General features: G+C 45.2%; 1 protein-coding gene across 1 annotated transcript in view; it reads right to left on the reverse strand.

Annotated features, from left to right (window-relative positions):
• LOC106603846 (gamma-aminobutyric acid receptor subunit beta-2) overlaps positions 1-15974 on the reverse strand; it is a 111959-nt gene that overhangs the window by 44518 nt on the left and 51467 nt on the right. Inside the window, exon 4 of the mRNA XM_014198033.2 lies at positions 9982-10202. Within this exon, the coding sequence (XP_014053508.1) occupies positions 9982-10202 (221 nt within the window). The remainder of the gene's footprint in view (positions 1-9981; positions 10203-15974) is intronic.

Below are 15974 nucleotides of genomic sequence, written 5' to 3' on the forward strand. Positions count from 1 at the left end.
CACCAACATAGAAACACAATACCTAGAAACCTCCCCAGTCACGCCCTGACCTAAAACACCATAGAGAACCCTGAGGGCTCTCTATGGTCAGGGTGTGACAACAACACAGCATGGTAGCAACATAACATGGTAGCAGCACAAAACATGGTACAAACATTATTAGGCACAGACAACAGCACAACAGGCAAGAAGGTAGAGACAACAATACATCAAAGCAGCCACAACTGTCAGTAAGAGTGTCCATGATTGAGTCTTTGAATGAAGAGATTGAGATAAAACTGTCCAATTTGAGTGTTTGTTGCAGCTCTTCCTGTCGCTAGCTGCAGCGAACTGAAAAGAGGAGCGACCCAGGGATGTGTGTGCTTTGAGCACCTTTAACAGAATGTGACTGGCAGAACGGGTGTTGTATGTGGAGGATGAGGGCTGCAGTAGATATCTCAGATATCTCAGATGTACTATCTCAGATAGTACATTGAAGCTCTGTTTCTGTAGGTGCAGTAGAAGGTAAAGGCCCAGTGCAGTCAAAAACATGATTTCCTGTGTTTTATATATACTGTATTTCCAACATATGAGCATGGAATAATACTATGAATTTGTGAAAATGATGATAATGCTCTTTTAGTGTAAGTGCTGTTTCAGCCTGTTTTGGTGGGATGGAGTTTTGACCTGCCTGGTGACATCACCAGGTTGTAAATGAGATAATAGACCAATAACCAAGAGAGTTCCAAACCTCTCTGACAATAACAATTTCCCCCTCCCCACTCGACCACTCCCAGACAGTCCCAGCTAAAAATTGTTGCTTGATAAATAGCTTTTTGCTAAGAACCTATTTTTGTTTCTTTTTTGCAATTTTAATTGAAAACAATCACTGTAAGGTACTTACTTAATTCTTACCAAGATATATTGAGATAAAAACAGCTGCATTGGACCTGTAACAGGCCAAACTCTCGCATAACACAGAGAGTCTTGTCACAAAGCCAGTTAATATCAATGAAGAAATGGAAAAAAAGAAATATTGCTTGCTGTTTCAAATTACACCCTCCAGACGTTTTGCACCCAGGAGTGGGCATGTTCCTTAAAGCCTCCAAGGTCGAGATGGATGTTCTCTTTCCGCCTGCGGTCACCCTGTCTTTGTCAGCAGTAATTTCCCTTTGATGCATCTTCTGAAGGTTTCTGACTTCCAAGTGTTTAACCAAGGAGCAAATTGCCGGTTACTTGCCAGAAACTTTCTGATCTCTGTGTCAAGATTGATTCAATGGGGTAGAACTTAAGCAAGCGCCTTTGACACAGTCTACAAAGGAATGTGTACACATACAGTACCGTGGTAGGCCAGTGGTGTGTGTGTGTGTGTGTGTGTGTGTGTGTGTGTGTGTGTGTGTGTGTGTGTGTGTGTGTGTGCACGTGAATGTTTTGTGTGTCTCTGTGAATATTTGTTTTAGGTATTAATTTTAAGTATCATTTTCACGTTTCCAACATAACCCTCGGTTGCTTGGTTACTGACTTGCTTATGGTAGTCCATTGCATTCGATGATGACTTCCACTTCTGAGTTAACGATGAATCCTTTGGTGACTGTAGAGTCCAATCATAGCCCTGTGCCGCTGGCTTGCAGCGGTCTGATTAAGGGCTCCCGGTGCATTCACTCCTGCCCCATCACCAGACACCCCAACTCAGCCAGACTTTAGTCCGGTTTCCGGTTGATGGCTTCACCGAGGTCAGAAGTGGATACCCGCGCAAAATAAGTTATTTAAAGTGCCGCTGAGGGTGCGCAATCCCCAACAGCACTACTTCACTGCAGGAAGGTGAAATTCCAGTTGAAAGGGGGGAAACCCAGGATGACCAGTATCTTCCACAGCTTCAAGAGGCTGCCGGAACACCATTCTGTCGGCGTCTGCCAACCGCGCGCCGCCTGCACGCTGCTTTTCTCTTAGGGTGTGCCTCCCTAGCCTTTGACATACCAGACTAACCCACAAGGCAGCGGGACAGTGGTTGACGGCTACTAGGACATGTCCACACAGATGCATCCCTGGGGCCAACTGCTGCTCCGAGATCCCCTGCCAGTTAGCCTGGAGTTTCAAGACAACCAGTTAACATGTGCCACCGCGAGGAGGCCCAACAGGAGTCTTGGTTATTGAGAGGCTTTGTACCGGCAAGGGGAGACTTGTGCATGAAGCTGCTCCCCAATTCATCACAAGGGCTAGCCGGCGGCAGCGAGCTGTAAGTAAGAGCACACAAGCAACTGGTAAGCCATACAACTAACCTCTACCTAGGCACTACTGCACTAGACACGTCACATGCACCCTGCGGTTGCCGGCTGGTTACTGACTACAAGTGGTGCAAACTGAGCCCCATATGGCTGTCCACCTACTGTGACCTCAAATGCCAGATGGCACGATGGGACACTGGCACAGGCTCAGTGTACTCAGTGTACAGTGTGGGATCTCACTAGGATCCAGAACCTCACTGGAGCTTCAGAAGTTTGAGGTCAGAGCAGAGGCCTCAAGGAGGAGGAGGGACCAGGGCCGTAGGGAAAGGAGAGAGAGAACAAACAGATCCATCCACACGTCCCATCAGCCCACTTCTACTGCTGTCTGTTCTAGTTTCACACACAGGCGTCAGCACGTCTCCCCTGGACATATTCTCACACGATATTGAGGTCATTGTGTGTGGTCACCTTGGGTTTCCTACTGCTGGTCTGTTCTGATGACTGTTTGTGACATGGGTTAATGTTATTTCTCATGGATAGATAACACAAACCTGTCCAATGCCAAAGCATCATTATTACAGATATAGGATCTTAATTTGAGCGAAAATCCTGCAGCAACAGGACATGTGAATTGCTATGTGGAATATAATTAATGGACATTTTTGTAGTCTGAAAGTTCAAAGTTGAAATGACAAACTTCTGACACCTTTTTAAAACTCAAATACACTACAAGTTTTACATTTCCTGCAATGCAGGAAAGTGCTCCTGCAACAGGAAGGTCAAATTAGGATCCTACACCTGTAACATCCGTTTATGAAAGAACAACATAAATTCTGAAGTCAAATCAAATCAAATGTTATTTCTCAAACGCGCCGAATACAAAAGGTGTAGACCTTACGGTGAAATGCTTACTTACAAGCCCTTAACCAACAATGCAGTCTTAAGAAAATTACCCCCCAAAAATTAAGAAATAAAAGTAACAAATAATTAAAGAGCAGCAGTAAATAACAAAAGCGAGGCTATGTACAGGGGGTACCGGTACAGAGTCAATGTGCGGGGTTAGCCGAGGTAATTGAGGTAATATGTACATGTAGGTTGAGTTATTCAAGTGGCAATGTTATAGATAATACCAGAGTTGGACCTAGACTTCGCCCTCTGGTACCGCTTGCCGTGCGGTAGCAGAGAGAACAGTCTATGACTAGGGTGGCTGAAGCAATCCGCCTGGTATAGAGGTCCTGGATGGCAGGAAGCTTGGCCCCAGTGATGTACTGGGCCATAAGCACTACCCTCTGTAGTGCCTTGCGGTCGGAGGCCGAGCAGTTGCCATACCAGGCAGTGATGCAACTAGACAGGATGCTCTCGATGGTGCAGCTGTAGAACCTTTTGCAAAATCTATTCAGTTTCCTGAGGGGGAATAGGTTTTGTTGTGCACTCTTCACGACTGTCTTGGTGTGCTTGGACCATGTTAGTTTGTTGGTGATGTGGACGCCAAGGAACTTGAAACTCTGGGGGTGTGCTCGGTCCTCCTTTTCATTTGTCCTTTGTCTTGATCACGTTGAGGGAGAGGTTGTTGTCCTTGCACCACACAGTCAGGTCTCTGACCTCCTCCTTATAGGCTGTCTCGTCGTTGTCGGTGATCAGGCCTACCACTGTTGAGATTGCATCATCTGTGGATCTGTTGGGGGCGGTATGCAAATTGGAGTGGGTCTAGGGTTTCTGGGATAATGGTGTTGAAGTAAGCCATGACCAGCCTTTCAAAGCACATAATAGCTACAGACGTGAGTGCTACGGGTCGGTAGTCATTTAGGCAGTGTCACAAAAAGAGCCGTGTTGAATAGACCAAACTGCAGCGGGAATATGGATGCTCATGTTTTAATTCAAAAAAGGAGTACGCATCCACTGGAAAACAATATACACGACAGGAACAGTTTTGCAGGCACACAACACGCAGTGCAAAAACAACTACCCACGAAAACCAAACAAACACACACCTACTTATGGGACTCCCAATCAGAGGCAACTAGAAACACCTGCCTCCAATTGAGAGTCCAGCACCCAAAACTACACATAGAAAAACAAACCTAGAACCTATACCAAACTAATACACCCCACACAAAACCCCATAATACAAAACAAATATACCTCTGCCACGTCCTGACCAAATATAATAAAATATTGGTCAGGACGTGACAGGCAGGTTACCTTAGTGTTCATGGGCACAGGGACTATGGTGGTCTGCTTGAAACATGTTGGTATTACAGACAGGGAGAGGTTGAAAATGTCAGTGAAGACACTTGCCAGTTGGTCAGCGCATGCTTGGAGTACACGTCCTGGTAATCCGTCTGGCCCTGCGGCCTTGTGAATGTGGCCCTGTTTAAAGGTCTTACTCACATTGGCTGCGGAGAGGGTGATGTCCGGAACAGCTGATGCTCTCATGCATGTTTCAGTGTTACTTGCCTCGAAGCGAGCATAGAAGTAATTTATCTTGTCTGGTAGGCTCGTGTCACTGGGCAGCTCTCGGCTGTGCTTCCTTTGTAGTCTATAATAGTTTGCAAGCCCTGCCGCTCTTGCTGCTGGTGATTCTCTGATCCACCTCTACGCAGACGACACCATTCTATATACTTCTGGCCCTTCTTTGTACACTGTGCTAACAAGCCTGCAGACAAGCTTCAATGCCATACAACTCTCCTTCCGTGGCCTCCAACTGCTCTTAAAGGCAAGTAAAACTAAATGCATGCTCTTCAACCGATCGCTGCCCGCACCTGCCCGCCCGTCCAGCATCACTACTCTGGACGGTTTTGACCTAGAACATGTGGACAACTACAAATACCTAGGTGTCTGGTTAGACTCTAAACTCTCCTTCCAGACCCACATTAAGCATTTCCAATCCAAAATTAAATCTAGAATCGGCTTCCTATTTCGCAACAAAGCATCCTTCATTCATGCTGCCAAACATACCCTCGTAAAACTGACTATCCTACCGATCCTCGACTTCGGCGATGTAATTTATAAAATAGCCTCCAACACTCTACTCAACAAATTGGAGGCAGTCTATCACAGTGCCATCTGTTTTGTCACCAAAGCCCCATATACTACCCACCACTGTGACCTGTATGCACTCGTTGGCTGGCCCTCGCTTCATAGTCATCGCCAAACCCACTGGCTCCAGGTCATCTACAAGACCCTGCTAGGTAAAACCTTGCCTTATCTCAGTTAACTGGTCACCATAGCAGCACCCACCCGCAGCATGTGCTCCAGCAGGTATATTTCACTGGTCACCCCCAAAGCCAATTCCTCCTTTGGCCGCCTTTCCTTCCAGTTCTCTGCTGCCATTGACTGGAACGAACTGCAAAAATCGCTGAAGCTGGAGACTCATATCTCCCTCACTAACATCAAGCACTTGCTGTCAGAGCAGCTCACAGATCATTGCACCTGTACATAGCCCATCTGTAAATAGCCCATCCATCTACCTCATCCCCATACTGTATTTATTCATTTATTTTTGCTCCTTTGCACCCCAGTATCTCTACTTGCACATTCATCTTCTGCACATCTATCCCTGCAGTGTTTAATTGCTATATCGTAATTACTTTGCCACTATGGCCTATTTTATTGCCTTACCTCCCTTATCTTACCTCATTTGCACACACTGTACATAGATTTTTCTGTTGTGTTATTGACTGTACGTTTGTTTATGCATATTTCACTGGTCATCCCCAAAGACAACACCTCCTTTGGCTGCCTTTCCTTCCAGTTCTCTGCTGCCAATGACTGGAATGAATTGCAAAAATCACTGAAGCTGGAGACGTATATCTCCCTCTCTAACTTTAAGGATCAGCTGTCAGAGCAGCTTACTGTACCTGTAAATAGCTGTACCTTTACCCAGCCCATCTGTAAATAGCACTTTTGCTTTTGCTCTTTTGCACCCCAATATCTCTACTTGCACATCATCATCTGCACATCTATCACTCCAGTGTTAATGCTAAATTGTAATTATTTCGCCTCTATGGCCTATTTATTGCCTTACCTCCCTAATCTTACTACATGTGCACACACTGTACATAGATTTTTCTATTGTGTTATTGACTGTATGTTTGTTTATCACATGTGTTGTTGTTTTTGTCTCACTGCTTTTCTTTATCATGGCCAGGTCGCAGTTGTAAATGAGAACTTGTTCTCAACTGGCCTACCTGGTCAAATAAAGGTGAAATAAAGTTTAAATAAATAAAAAATCCCGGAACATATTCCAGTCTGTGCTAGCAAAACAGTCCTGTAGCTTAGCATCTGCTTCAAATGACCACTTTTTTATTGACCGAGTCACTGGTGCTTCCTGCTTAAATATTTGCTTGTAAGCAGGAATCAGTAGGATAGAATTATGGTCAAATTTGCCAAATGGAGGGCGAGGGAGAGCTTTGTAAGCGTCTCTGTGAGTGGAGTGAAGGTGGTCTAGAGTTGTTTTCCCTCTGGTTGCATATTTAACATGCTGGTAAAAATGAGGTAAAACGGATTTAAGTTTCCTTGCATTAAAGTCCCCGGCACTAGAAGCAACGCCTCTGGATGAGCGTTTTCCTGATTGCTTATGGCTCATTGAGTGCGGTCTTAGTGCAAGCATCAGTTTGTGGTGATAAATAGACAGCTACGAAGAATATAGATGAAAACGCTTAACATTTTCACTGTGCATTCCGTCATCTTCTAAGGAGTGAGAGAGAGTTCTATTTTACCTCAAGTCACCTCCGGTGCTGGGCACATGCAGTGCTAGCAGTACTATCAATTCTCCATATTTTCTCTCTATACTTCTTTTGTTTTTCTTGGACTAGTGTGCTTTGTGCTCCTCTGCAGTGACTCAGACAACAACTTCTTGAACAAAGAGCAATCATGTTCAAAACCACAGACTGTACTGTAGCCAATCGAAGCTTGTACAAACTTACAGAAAGGCACCTTCCTTAACTTTGCAAATTCTGTTGTTTTCTCTTTTCAATGACTTTCCTTTGAAAACTCAATGAGCATCTTTATTGTTGAGTTGGAGCTATATAAATGCCTTTGAAGGAGTGAATTTCAATTTTCAATATCAATCCAGGCTGCAAGTTATATTGGTAGCAAAAACACTGTCTCTGAATGTCAACAAAAGGTGCCTCATGAAAACACACTGGGGCACAAAATCCTGTGGTGTTCGCTTTGTAATCACTCTGCAGGCGAATTGGCAGCTCAATGGCGAATAAATTAGTTTGGCCAATTTGAAAATGTGGAATATTTGTGCACAGTGGCTGCATCAGCGATCAGGAAACACTAGACTTACTGAATCCAATTAAGATTCCAATTAAAGAGGCAGTGAGCAGTTGAAACAATAACAAAGCATTCTCCCCACCCCTGTTTTGGTAAAACGCTGAGGGATGGGGCTGGGCGGTCTCGGCTGGAGACAGCCTAGCTCGGCAGGGCTAGGCTATCTCAAGCCGAACGCATACGCAGACTTGAGACCCAGAGTTGTCTGTATTGCAGTATGGCCGGTCATTTTGTGTCTACTTGTCCCTTCAAGGGACCTAGCTCATTCGTTGGAGTGATGGGTCATAAAGATAACTGTTCTTCTCCCCTTACTCTCCCCCCTCTCCATGCCACCTTGCTGTGGGGCAACCAGTCCAAGTCTCTCCAGGTACTCATCGACTCAGGGGCCGATGTAAGTCTCACGGACGTCTCTGGTGTCCGAGCTGGGCATCCTTACTCAACCCCTCTCAATTCCCATGGGTGTTAGAGCACTGGACGGGCGCTCTATAGGCCGGGTCACCCACCAGACCACCCCCGTCAACCTACGAGTATCAGGGAACCACAGCGAGACGATCCAATTCCTGCTGGTTGAGTCTCCGCAGGTTCCCGTGGTATTGGGATTGTCTTGGCTCCAGCGACACAATCCCTCCAATGACTGGGCTACTGGTGCCATTGTGGGCTGGAGCCCATCCTGCCACACTCATTGCCTGAAGTCAGCTCTGCCTGCCTTGGGTCGTCTTCCTGGGGACTTGGAAATTGCCCTGGACCTCTCCGCCTGCTCAGCAGAGAACCAGGACATCCAGGAAGGTTTCAGTAAGGCCTGTGCCACTTCGCTTCCGCAGCACCGACCGGTATCCAAGAAGGTCAAGCCTGAGGCACTGGCACGCCACTATAGTGCCGCGGCTACACCCCCGGAAGACAAAACCTTTCTCCCCTGCGCCAAGATCATTAGCCCCTCCGCTGTTTGTCCTCTGTTGCCCCGTACCCTCCGTATTTTTCCTACCTCTTCTGTGTCTACAGTCAAATCATGTCTGACTGCCCCTTGTCTTCTGTTTCTAGGCCCATCTCTACCCCTGTGTCATCGATGGCCAGCCACCGTACACGGTGAGACGCCTCCTGAAGGTTCAACCATGGGGCAGGGGTTTCCAGTACCTGGTTGACTGGGAGGTTTATGGCCCGGAGGAGAGGTGCTGGGTTCCCGCTAAAGACATCTTGGACCCAGCCCTCATCGCCGACTTTCACCACCGGCACCCCAGTCAACCAGGTATCCACCCAGGCGTGGGGGGGGGGTACTGTCATACCCTGATCTGTTTCACCTGTCCTTGTGCTTGTCTCCACCCCCTCCAGGTGTCGCCCATCTTCTCCACTTATCCTCTGGGTTTTTATACCTGTGTTTTCTGTCTGTCTGTGCCAGTTCGTCAAGTTTACCAACGTTTGTCCTGTCCGCTCCTGTCTTTCCTCAGCCTCTCTTTTATCGTCCTCCTGGTTTTTGACCCTTGCCTGTGCTGACCCTGTACCCGCCCGTCTGACCACTCTGCCTGAGCCTGCCTGCCGTCCTGTACCTTTGCGCCACCTCTGGATTACTGAACTCTGCCTGTCCTTGACCCTGAGCCTGCCTGCCGTCCTGTACCTTTGCTCCTACTCTGGATTATCAACCCCTGCCTGCCTTGACCTGTCGTTTGCCTGCCCCTGTTACAATAAACATTTTTACTTCACACAGTCTGTACTTGGGTCTTAACTTGATACCTGATAGCTTTAGTAGTAGTTCTGCATGTAATCAGGAAGTAAGATGAGATATAGGATAGTAGAGGACAAGGTTTGCAGTTCCCTCTTGTCTGATAGGACTAGTCAGTTCAGTGAGAGATCAGACAGAGAGATTATTCTGGACCTCGAAAGGCTAATAACTTGAAGCTTTCTAGCCTCAGCAATAATGTGGCTTCTATGGTCGACACGTAATAATCAATTAATCACTCCATGAAACAATCGGCTAATTGCTCTTTTTTGCAGAGGAATTACATAACGTGGCGTGTCGAACGCTAAGCCAACAACACATAGTGATCATAGTGCGGGGGGTGGGAGTACGTATAGGTGTGTGTAGGGCGGGGGGGGGAGATGGAAGCTAGAAATACAGCGGACCACCCAACAATCTGACATCCACATCCAATCTGACCAACCCTCAAACTGGCTTTTCAGTTGACAGATGCTGTTGTCTAGATAATCCTGTAATTTGTTAAAATGAATCTGGGGAAAAGTCAAGGATATGGACCATACGCTCTCATACGGTTGGCTAGTTAGACGGATGACTATGATCGATGACTAAGTCAACCAGCTCACTAGGTTGCCTTCATTGGATAGAGTTAGGCTTGTTATTGGTGTGATTTTGTACATGGTTTTGTTACATACTGGGGTGGAAGATAGAAAAGCCATATCCCTAAATTCATTTCAGATATCAGATATTCAGATAAGTAATGTCAAGTCATTTAAAAAAATATGTATTATGAAACATTACAAACATTACCTCAGGCTATAGAGCACGGTTCCATCTGGATGGAGTCGAATCATTCTGTTTTTCACTGTGACACCATGGACAAAAGACTTCTTGTCATTTAGGAAGTAGGTGTCTGGGACCCACAGCTGATCCGCTACCCGGTTATCCAGGGTGAGATTGAGGGGAATCTCCGAGTAGGATAACCGCTTGTCTCGCCAAGCTTGCTGGAAATACATAGTCAATGTATAGTCCTGGAGGTGAGAGAGAGAGAGAGGGAAAGAAGAAGAGAGAGAGAGAGAGAGAGAGAGAGGCATATAGATTACTGGGGCCCAGGGATCAGGATGTTAACTCTAGAACAAAACTGCCATTTGACTAAATGTGTTCAAAGATCTTCCCATTACCTTTCAGATCACTTTCAATATTAGATGATGTTAACTTAAAAGCAGAGGGATCATGTCAGGTAAAGGGTGACTAAGTGATTCAGGGAGGAGAGAGAGGGAGAGAGGGAGGAGTGAGAGGGAGAGAGAGAGGAGAGGGGAAAGAGAGAGGAAGAAGAGAGTGGGAGGAGAGAGTGTGTAGGAACCAGGGGAGAATCATTCAAGTTAACTCGACATGAGTTGTGTCTTTTGTGGCCTGTGACCATGACACTTTGACAGAATTATAGACCTCTCTGTGACCCTCAAAACATTTATTTTAGCAATACATTAATATTGGTTTTCAATGTTGTCTGCAACGGCGTAGTACTACTGTAAACCTGCATAAAAAATTCCACCATGTCCAAATAAAAAAGCATGTTTTGATTTCAGTAGCAAGAGCCTAAAGTTTTAGACCATCCCTTGGCATTGTGCATTCTCATCAAATGTAGTCAAATAGACGGCTTTGCCTAAAAGCTGTCTGCACTGCATTGTAAAACAAGGTTTAAGCAAAATATGTGTGTAAATACATTAGATATACAAAAGTATGTGGACACCCCTTAAAATTAGTAGATTTGGCTATTTCAGCCACACCCGTTGCTGACAGGTGTATAAAATCGAGCACACAGCCATTCAATCTCCATAGACAAACTTCGGCAGTAGAATGGCCTTACTGAAGAGCTCGGTGACGTTCAACGCAGCACCGTCATTGTATGGCACCTTTCCAACAAGTCAGTTCGTCAAATTTCTGCCCTGCTAGAGCTGCCCCAGTCAACTGTAACTGCCGAGTGCTGATGCGTGTAGTGCGTAAAAAATCGTATGTCCTCGGTTGCAACACTCACTACCGAGTTTCAAACTGCCTCTAGAAGCAACGTCAGCACTATGATATGTGTACTGTACATCTGTGTACTGTAGATATATTGCATCATCAACAAGTTTAATAGAAAAACAAGATAAGAAATATGACCCCATATATTGACTACTTCAGGTTTTTAACATCCTCAGTAACTTAGCCTAGTCCTGACTCCTCATAAGCAAGTTTATTGACTCATGAGTTAATGCAAATGATTAACAATATTCTCCATTAAAACAACATTTGACAAAATTAGAGCTGAAGAGCCCTTTGCATTTCAGCTGCATAATCATGTGTGGGGTTAGTCAAGGAGCATTGCAAAATTGTCAGAGTGAATTTGGAACAAACCAGCACCCTGCTCCTGCCACGCTAACAATAAGAAGCACAGCAATCCATCCATCCATGAAAAATAAACTTGGGGAGACTTGCTGTCTCGGGGCACTTTTGTCACGACTGGCTCATCTTCTCCCAACACAGGATCTCAGGGTCAGCATTCATTTTCCATATGCCTGCTGGTTGCGAATATGATGACATCGCTATATCTACTGGACTAAACGGACTGACTGGGAAGGAGCGCTTGAAAGCAACGATTGTGCCAGTGAGCTATCGACACGTGACTCATGCCCAGCATTTCCCTCCATTTCTCCCCACATTAACACAGTGTTTTGCTGCAAAGTTTGTTCCTAACTTGTTTGCTGCCATAACTATGTTTTCGCTAGTCCTGTATCGCTAGTCCTGTAAAACATTGTGTATTGTAAAATTGAAAGAACAAATGAGTCTGGTTATCATTATCATGTTTTTTTATGTTTATCATTCGTTTTCCGGTTAATGATTTCATTGTTTATCGTAAATCCCCTATTTATATTGAGTAACGTGTTCATTGTTGATCATTGTTACAGTGAGGGAAAAAAGTATTTGATCCCCTGCTGATTTTGTATGTTTGCCCACTGACAAAGAAATGATCAGTCTGTAATTTTAATGGTAGGTTTATTTGAACAGTGAGAGACAGAATAACAACAAAACAATCCTGAAAAACGCATGTCAAAAATTGTATAAATTGATTTGCATTTTAATTTGGGAAATAAGTATTTGACCCCTCTTCAAAAAATGACTTAGTACTTGGTGGCAAAACCCTTGTTGGCAATCACAGAGGTCAGACGTTTCTTGTAGTTGGCCACCAGGTTTGCACACATCTCAGGAGGGATTTTGTCCCACTCCTCTTTGCAGATCTTCTCCAAGTCATTAAGGTTTCGAGGATGACGTTTGGCAACTCGAACCTTCAGCTCCCTCCACAGATTTTCTATGGGATTAAGGTCTGGAGACTGGCTAGGCCACTTCAGGACCTTAATGTGCTTCTTCTTCAGCCACTCCTTTGTTGCCTTGGCCGTGTGTTTTGGGTCATTGTCATGCTGGAATACCCATCCATGACCCATTTTCAATGCCCTGGCTGAGGGAAGGAGGTTCTCACCCAAGATTTGACGGTACATGGGCCCGTCCATCGTCCCTTTGATGCGGTGAAGTTGTCCTGTCCCCTTAGCAGAAAAACACCCCCAAAGCATAATGTTTCCACCTCCATGTTTGACGGTGGGGATGGTGTTCTTGGGGTCATAGGCAGCATTCCTCCTCCTCCAAACACGGCGAGTTGAGTTGATGCCAAAGAGCTCCATTTTGGTCTCATCTGACCACAACACTTTCACCAGTTGTCCTCTGAATCATTCAGATGTTCATTGGCAAACTTCAAACTGGCATGTATATGTGCTTTCTTGAGCAGGGGGACATTGTGGGCGCTGTAGGATTTCAGTCCTTCACGGCGTAGTGTGTTACCAATTGTTTTCTTGGTGACTATGGTCCCAGCTGCCTTGAGATCATTGACAAGATCCTCCCGTGTAGTTCTGGGCTGATTCCTCACCGTTCTCATGATCATTGCAACTCCACGAGGTGAGATCTTGCATGGAGCCCCAGCCCGAGGGAGATTGACAGTTCTTTTGTGTTTCTTCCATTTGCGAATAATCGCACCAACTGTTGTCACCTTCTCACCAAGCTGCTTGGTGATGGTCTTGTAGCCCATTCCAGCCTGTGTGCTCCTAATCTCAGCTCATTACCTGTATAAAAGACACCTGGGAGCCAGAAATCTTTCTGATTGAGAGGGGGTCAAATACTTATTTCCCTCATTAAAATGCAAATCAATTTATAACATTTTTGACATGCGTTTTTCTGGATTCTTTTGTTGTTATTCTGTCTCTCACTGTTCAAATAAACCTACCATTAAAATTATAGACTGATCATTTCTTTGTCAGTGGGCAAACGTACAAAATCAGCAGGGGATCAAATACTTTTTTCCCTCACTGTATGTCAATTGAGCAATAGTATTGCATTCGAGGTGTGTTAACACTGTCTATTGAAAATACTAATACCTGTTCTAGGTGTTAATGGTTTATGCTAGGTTAGGGCAGACATTTTTATCATTCAGGGGTGCTGCTTATTACAGAACTCTGTCAGAATATATGCATCTACTCAGCTGTGAGAGTTAAGTGTTTCACCATGATTTCCCTGCATTTGTATATGTTGTTGATAACCTCTGTATCCAGTTTCATCATCATCTGCACTGTTAAATAAATACAGACTATTTGTGTACCTGATCCTCTGATTCAACTTCTGCTCCAAGCCAAACTAACCAGTCAGTCTGGTCCTTTAATAACAAGGGGCCAAACTAACCAGTCAGCCTGGTCCTATATTAACAAGGGGCCAAACTAACCAGTCAGACTTGTCCTATATTAACAAGGGGCCAAACTAACCAGTCAGCCTGGTCCTATATTAACAAGGGGCCAAACTAACCAGTCTGCCCGGTCAGGGGCCAAAGGTAAGTAAGGGCACAGGAAATGGAGACACTGGTGAGTCTGCTGATGGCTGGTGGTGGTTGAGGATAACATACAATACTGTACTGTACTAAACAGGCCACTGCACGTGCAGCCTCCCAAAACTTGAGATAAATCCCAGTTGATCAGACATTATGTAGTTTGTGAAGACTCCATGGCAGCAAAGCCCAGCACATGTTGTTAGGCACGCGAGTGAACGCAGCGAGCGATATTACATTTCCCTCTCTACTCATCAATACACACGAGCATCAAATCAAATCAAATCTTATTTGTCACATGCGCCGAATACAACAGGTGTAGACGTTACAGTGAAATGCTTACTTACAAGCTTTTAACCAACAATGCAGTTTTAAGAAAAATAAGTGTTAAGTAAAAAATTACAAATAAAAATAACAAATAATTAAAGAGCAGCAGTAAAATAACAGTAGCAAGGCTCTATACAGGGGGTACCGGTACAGAGTCAATGTGTGGGGGCAAAGGTCAGTCGAGGTAATTGAGGTAATATGTACATGTAGGTAGAGTTAAAGTGACTATGCATAGACAATAAACAGAGAGTAGCAGCAGTGTAAAAGAGGGGGTGTGGTGGTACAATGCAAATAGTCCAGGTAGCCATTTGATTAGCAGTTCAGGAGTCTTATGGCTTGGGGGTTGAAGCTGTGAAGCTGATAAGAAGCCTTTTGCACCTAGGTGCTGCAGTACCACTTACCGTGCGGTAGCAGAGAGAACAGTCTGTGACTAGCGTGGCTGGAGTCTTTGACCATTTTTAGGGCCGTCCTCTGATACTGCCTGGTATAGAGGTTCTGGAAGGCAGGAAGCTTGGCCCCAGTGATGTACTGGGCCGAACGCACTTCCCTCTGTAGTGCCTTGCAGTCGGAGGCCGAGCTGTTGCCATACCATGCAGTGATGCAACCAGTCAGGATGTTCTCAATGGTGCAGCTGTAGAACTTTTTGAGGATCTGAGAACTCATGCCAAATCTTTTCAGTCTCCTGAGGGGGAATAGGCTTTGTTATGACCTCTTCACGACTGTCTTGGTGTGTTTGGACCATGATAGTTTGTTGGTGATGTGGACACCAAGTAGCTTGAAGCTCTCAACCTGCTCCACTACAGCCCTATTGATGAGAATGGGGGCGTGCTCAGTCCTCCTTTTCCTGTAGTCCACAATCATCTCCTTTGTCTTGATCACGTTGAGGGATAGGTTGTAATCCTGGCACCACACAGACAGGTCTCTGACCTCCTCCCTGTAGGTTGTCTCATCATTGTCGGTGATCAGGTCTACCACTGTTGTGTCGTCTGCAAACTTAATGATGGTGTTTGAGTCGTGCTCTTTGCTATGATCTATTAAATATCAGGCATGGGTTTCTTCTCTCTTTCTGATGAGAAAGTCTCTTGAAGTATGAACTCTCCCTTTTGGATTTGACTAGACTGATCTATCATATCAATCAGTCTGTGGTCCCTGTACTCTACAGACACATCACAGTGAGATATTGTCAGACACGTGCTATGTATTGGCTCTAGTGTCTGCACTGTACCACAGTACCATGTTCAGTGTTGCAATATTGGCAAAATAACTTGTTACCACATTATTAGTACTTTCTATGAAGACCCTGCAATAGAAGTGATAGGAGATGGAATGAACAGGCATTGTGTGTTTGTGTGTGAAGCAGGCTGGATTACACCAGCAGTATTCACATCATTATGACATCTCCTGCAATATGATGGAGGCTGGTGTGAGCTATTAGATAATCACTGTAGGCATTTCCTGCAATACACTGCAACTCTACACCCTACTTCACCCAGCTGTCAAAACTTTGGACAGACCCCACATTTGAATAAAGATTGCATTATGGCTGTGGCTTGTTAGGCTGAGGGATAAAGAGTAC

This window comes from Salmo salar, chromosome ssa04, assembly GCF_905237065.1.
Source record: "Salmo salar chromosome ssa04, Ssal_v3.1, whole genome shotgun sequence".
In the NCBI taxonomy this organism is placed as follows: Eukaryota; Metazoa; Chordata; class Actinopteri; order Salmoniformes; family Salmonidae; genus Salmo; species Salmo salar.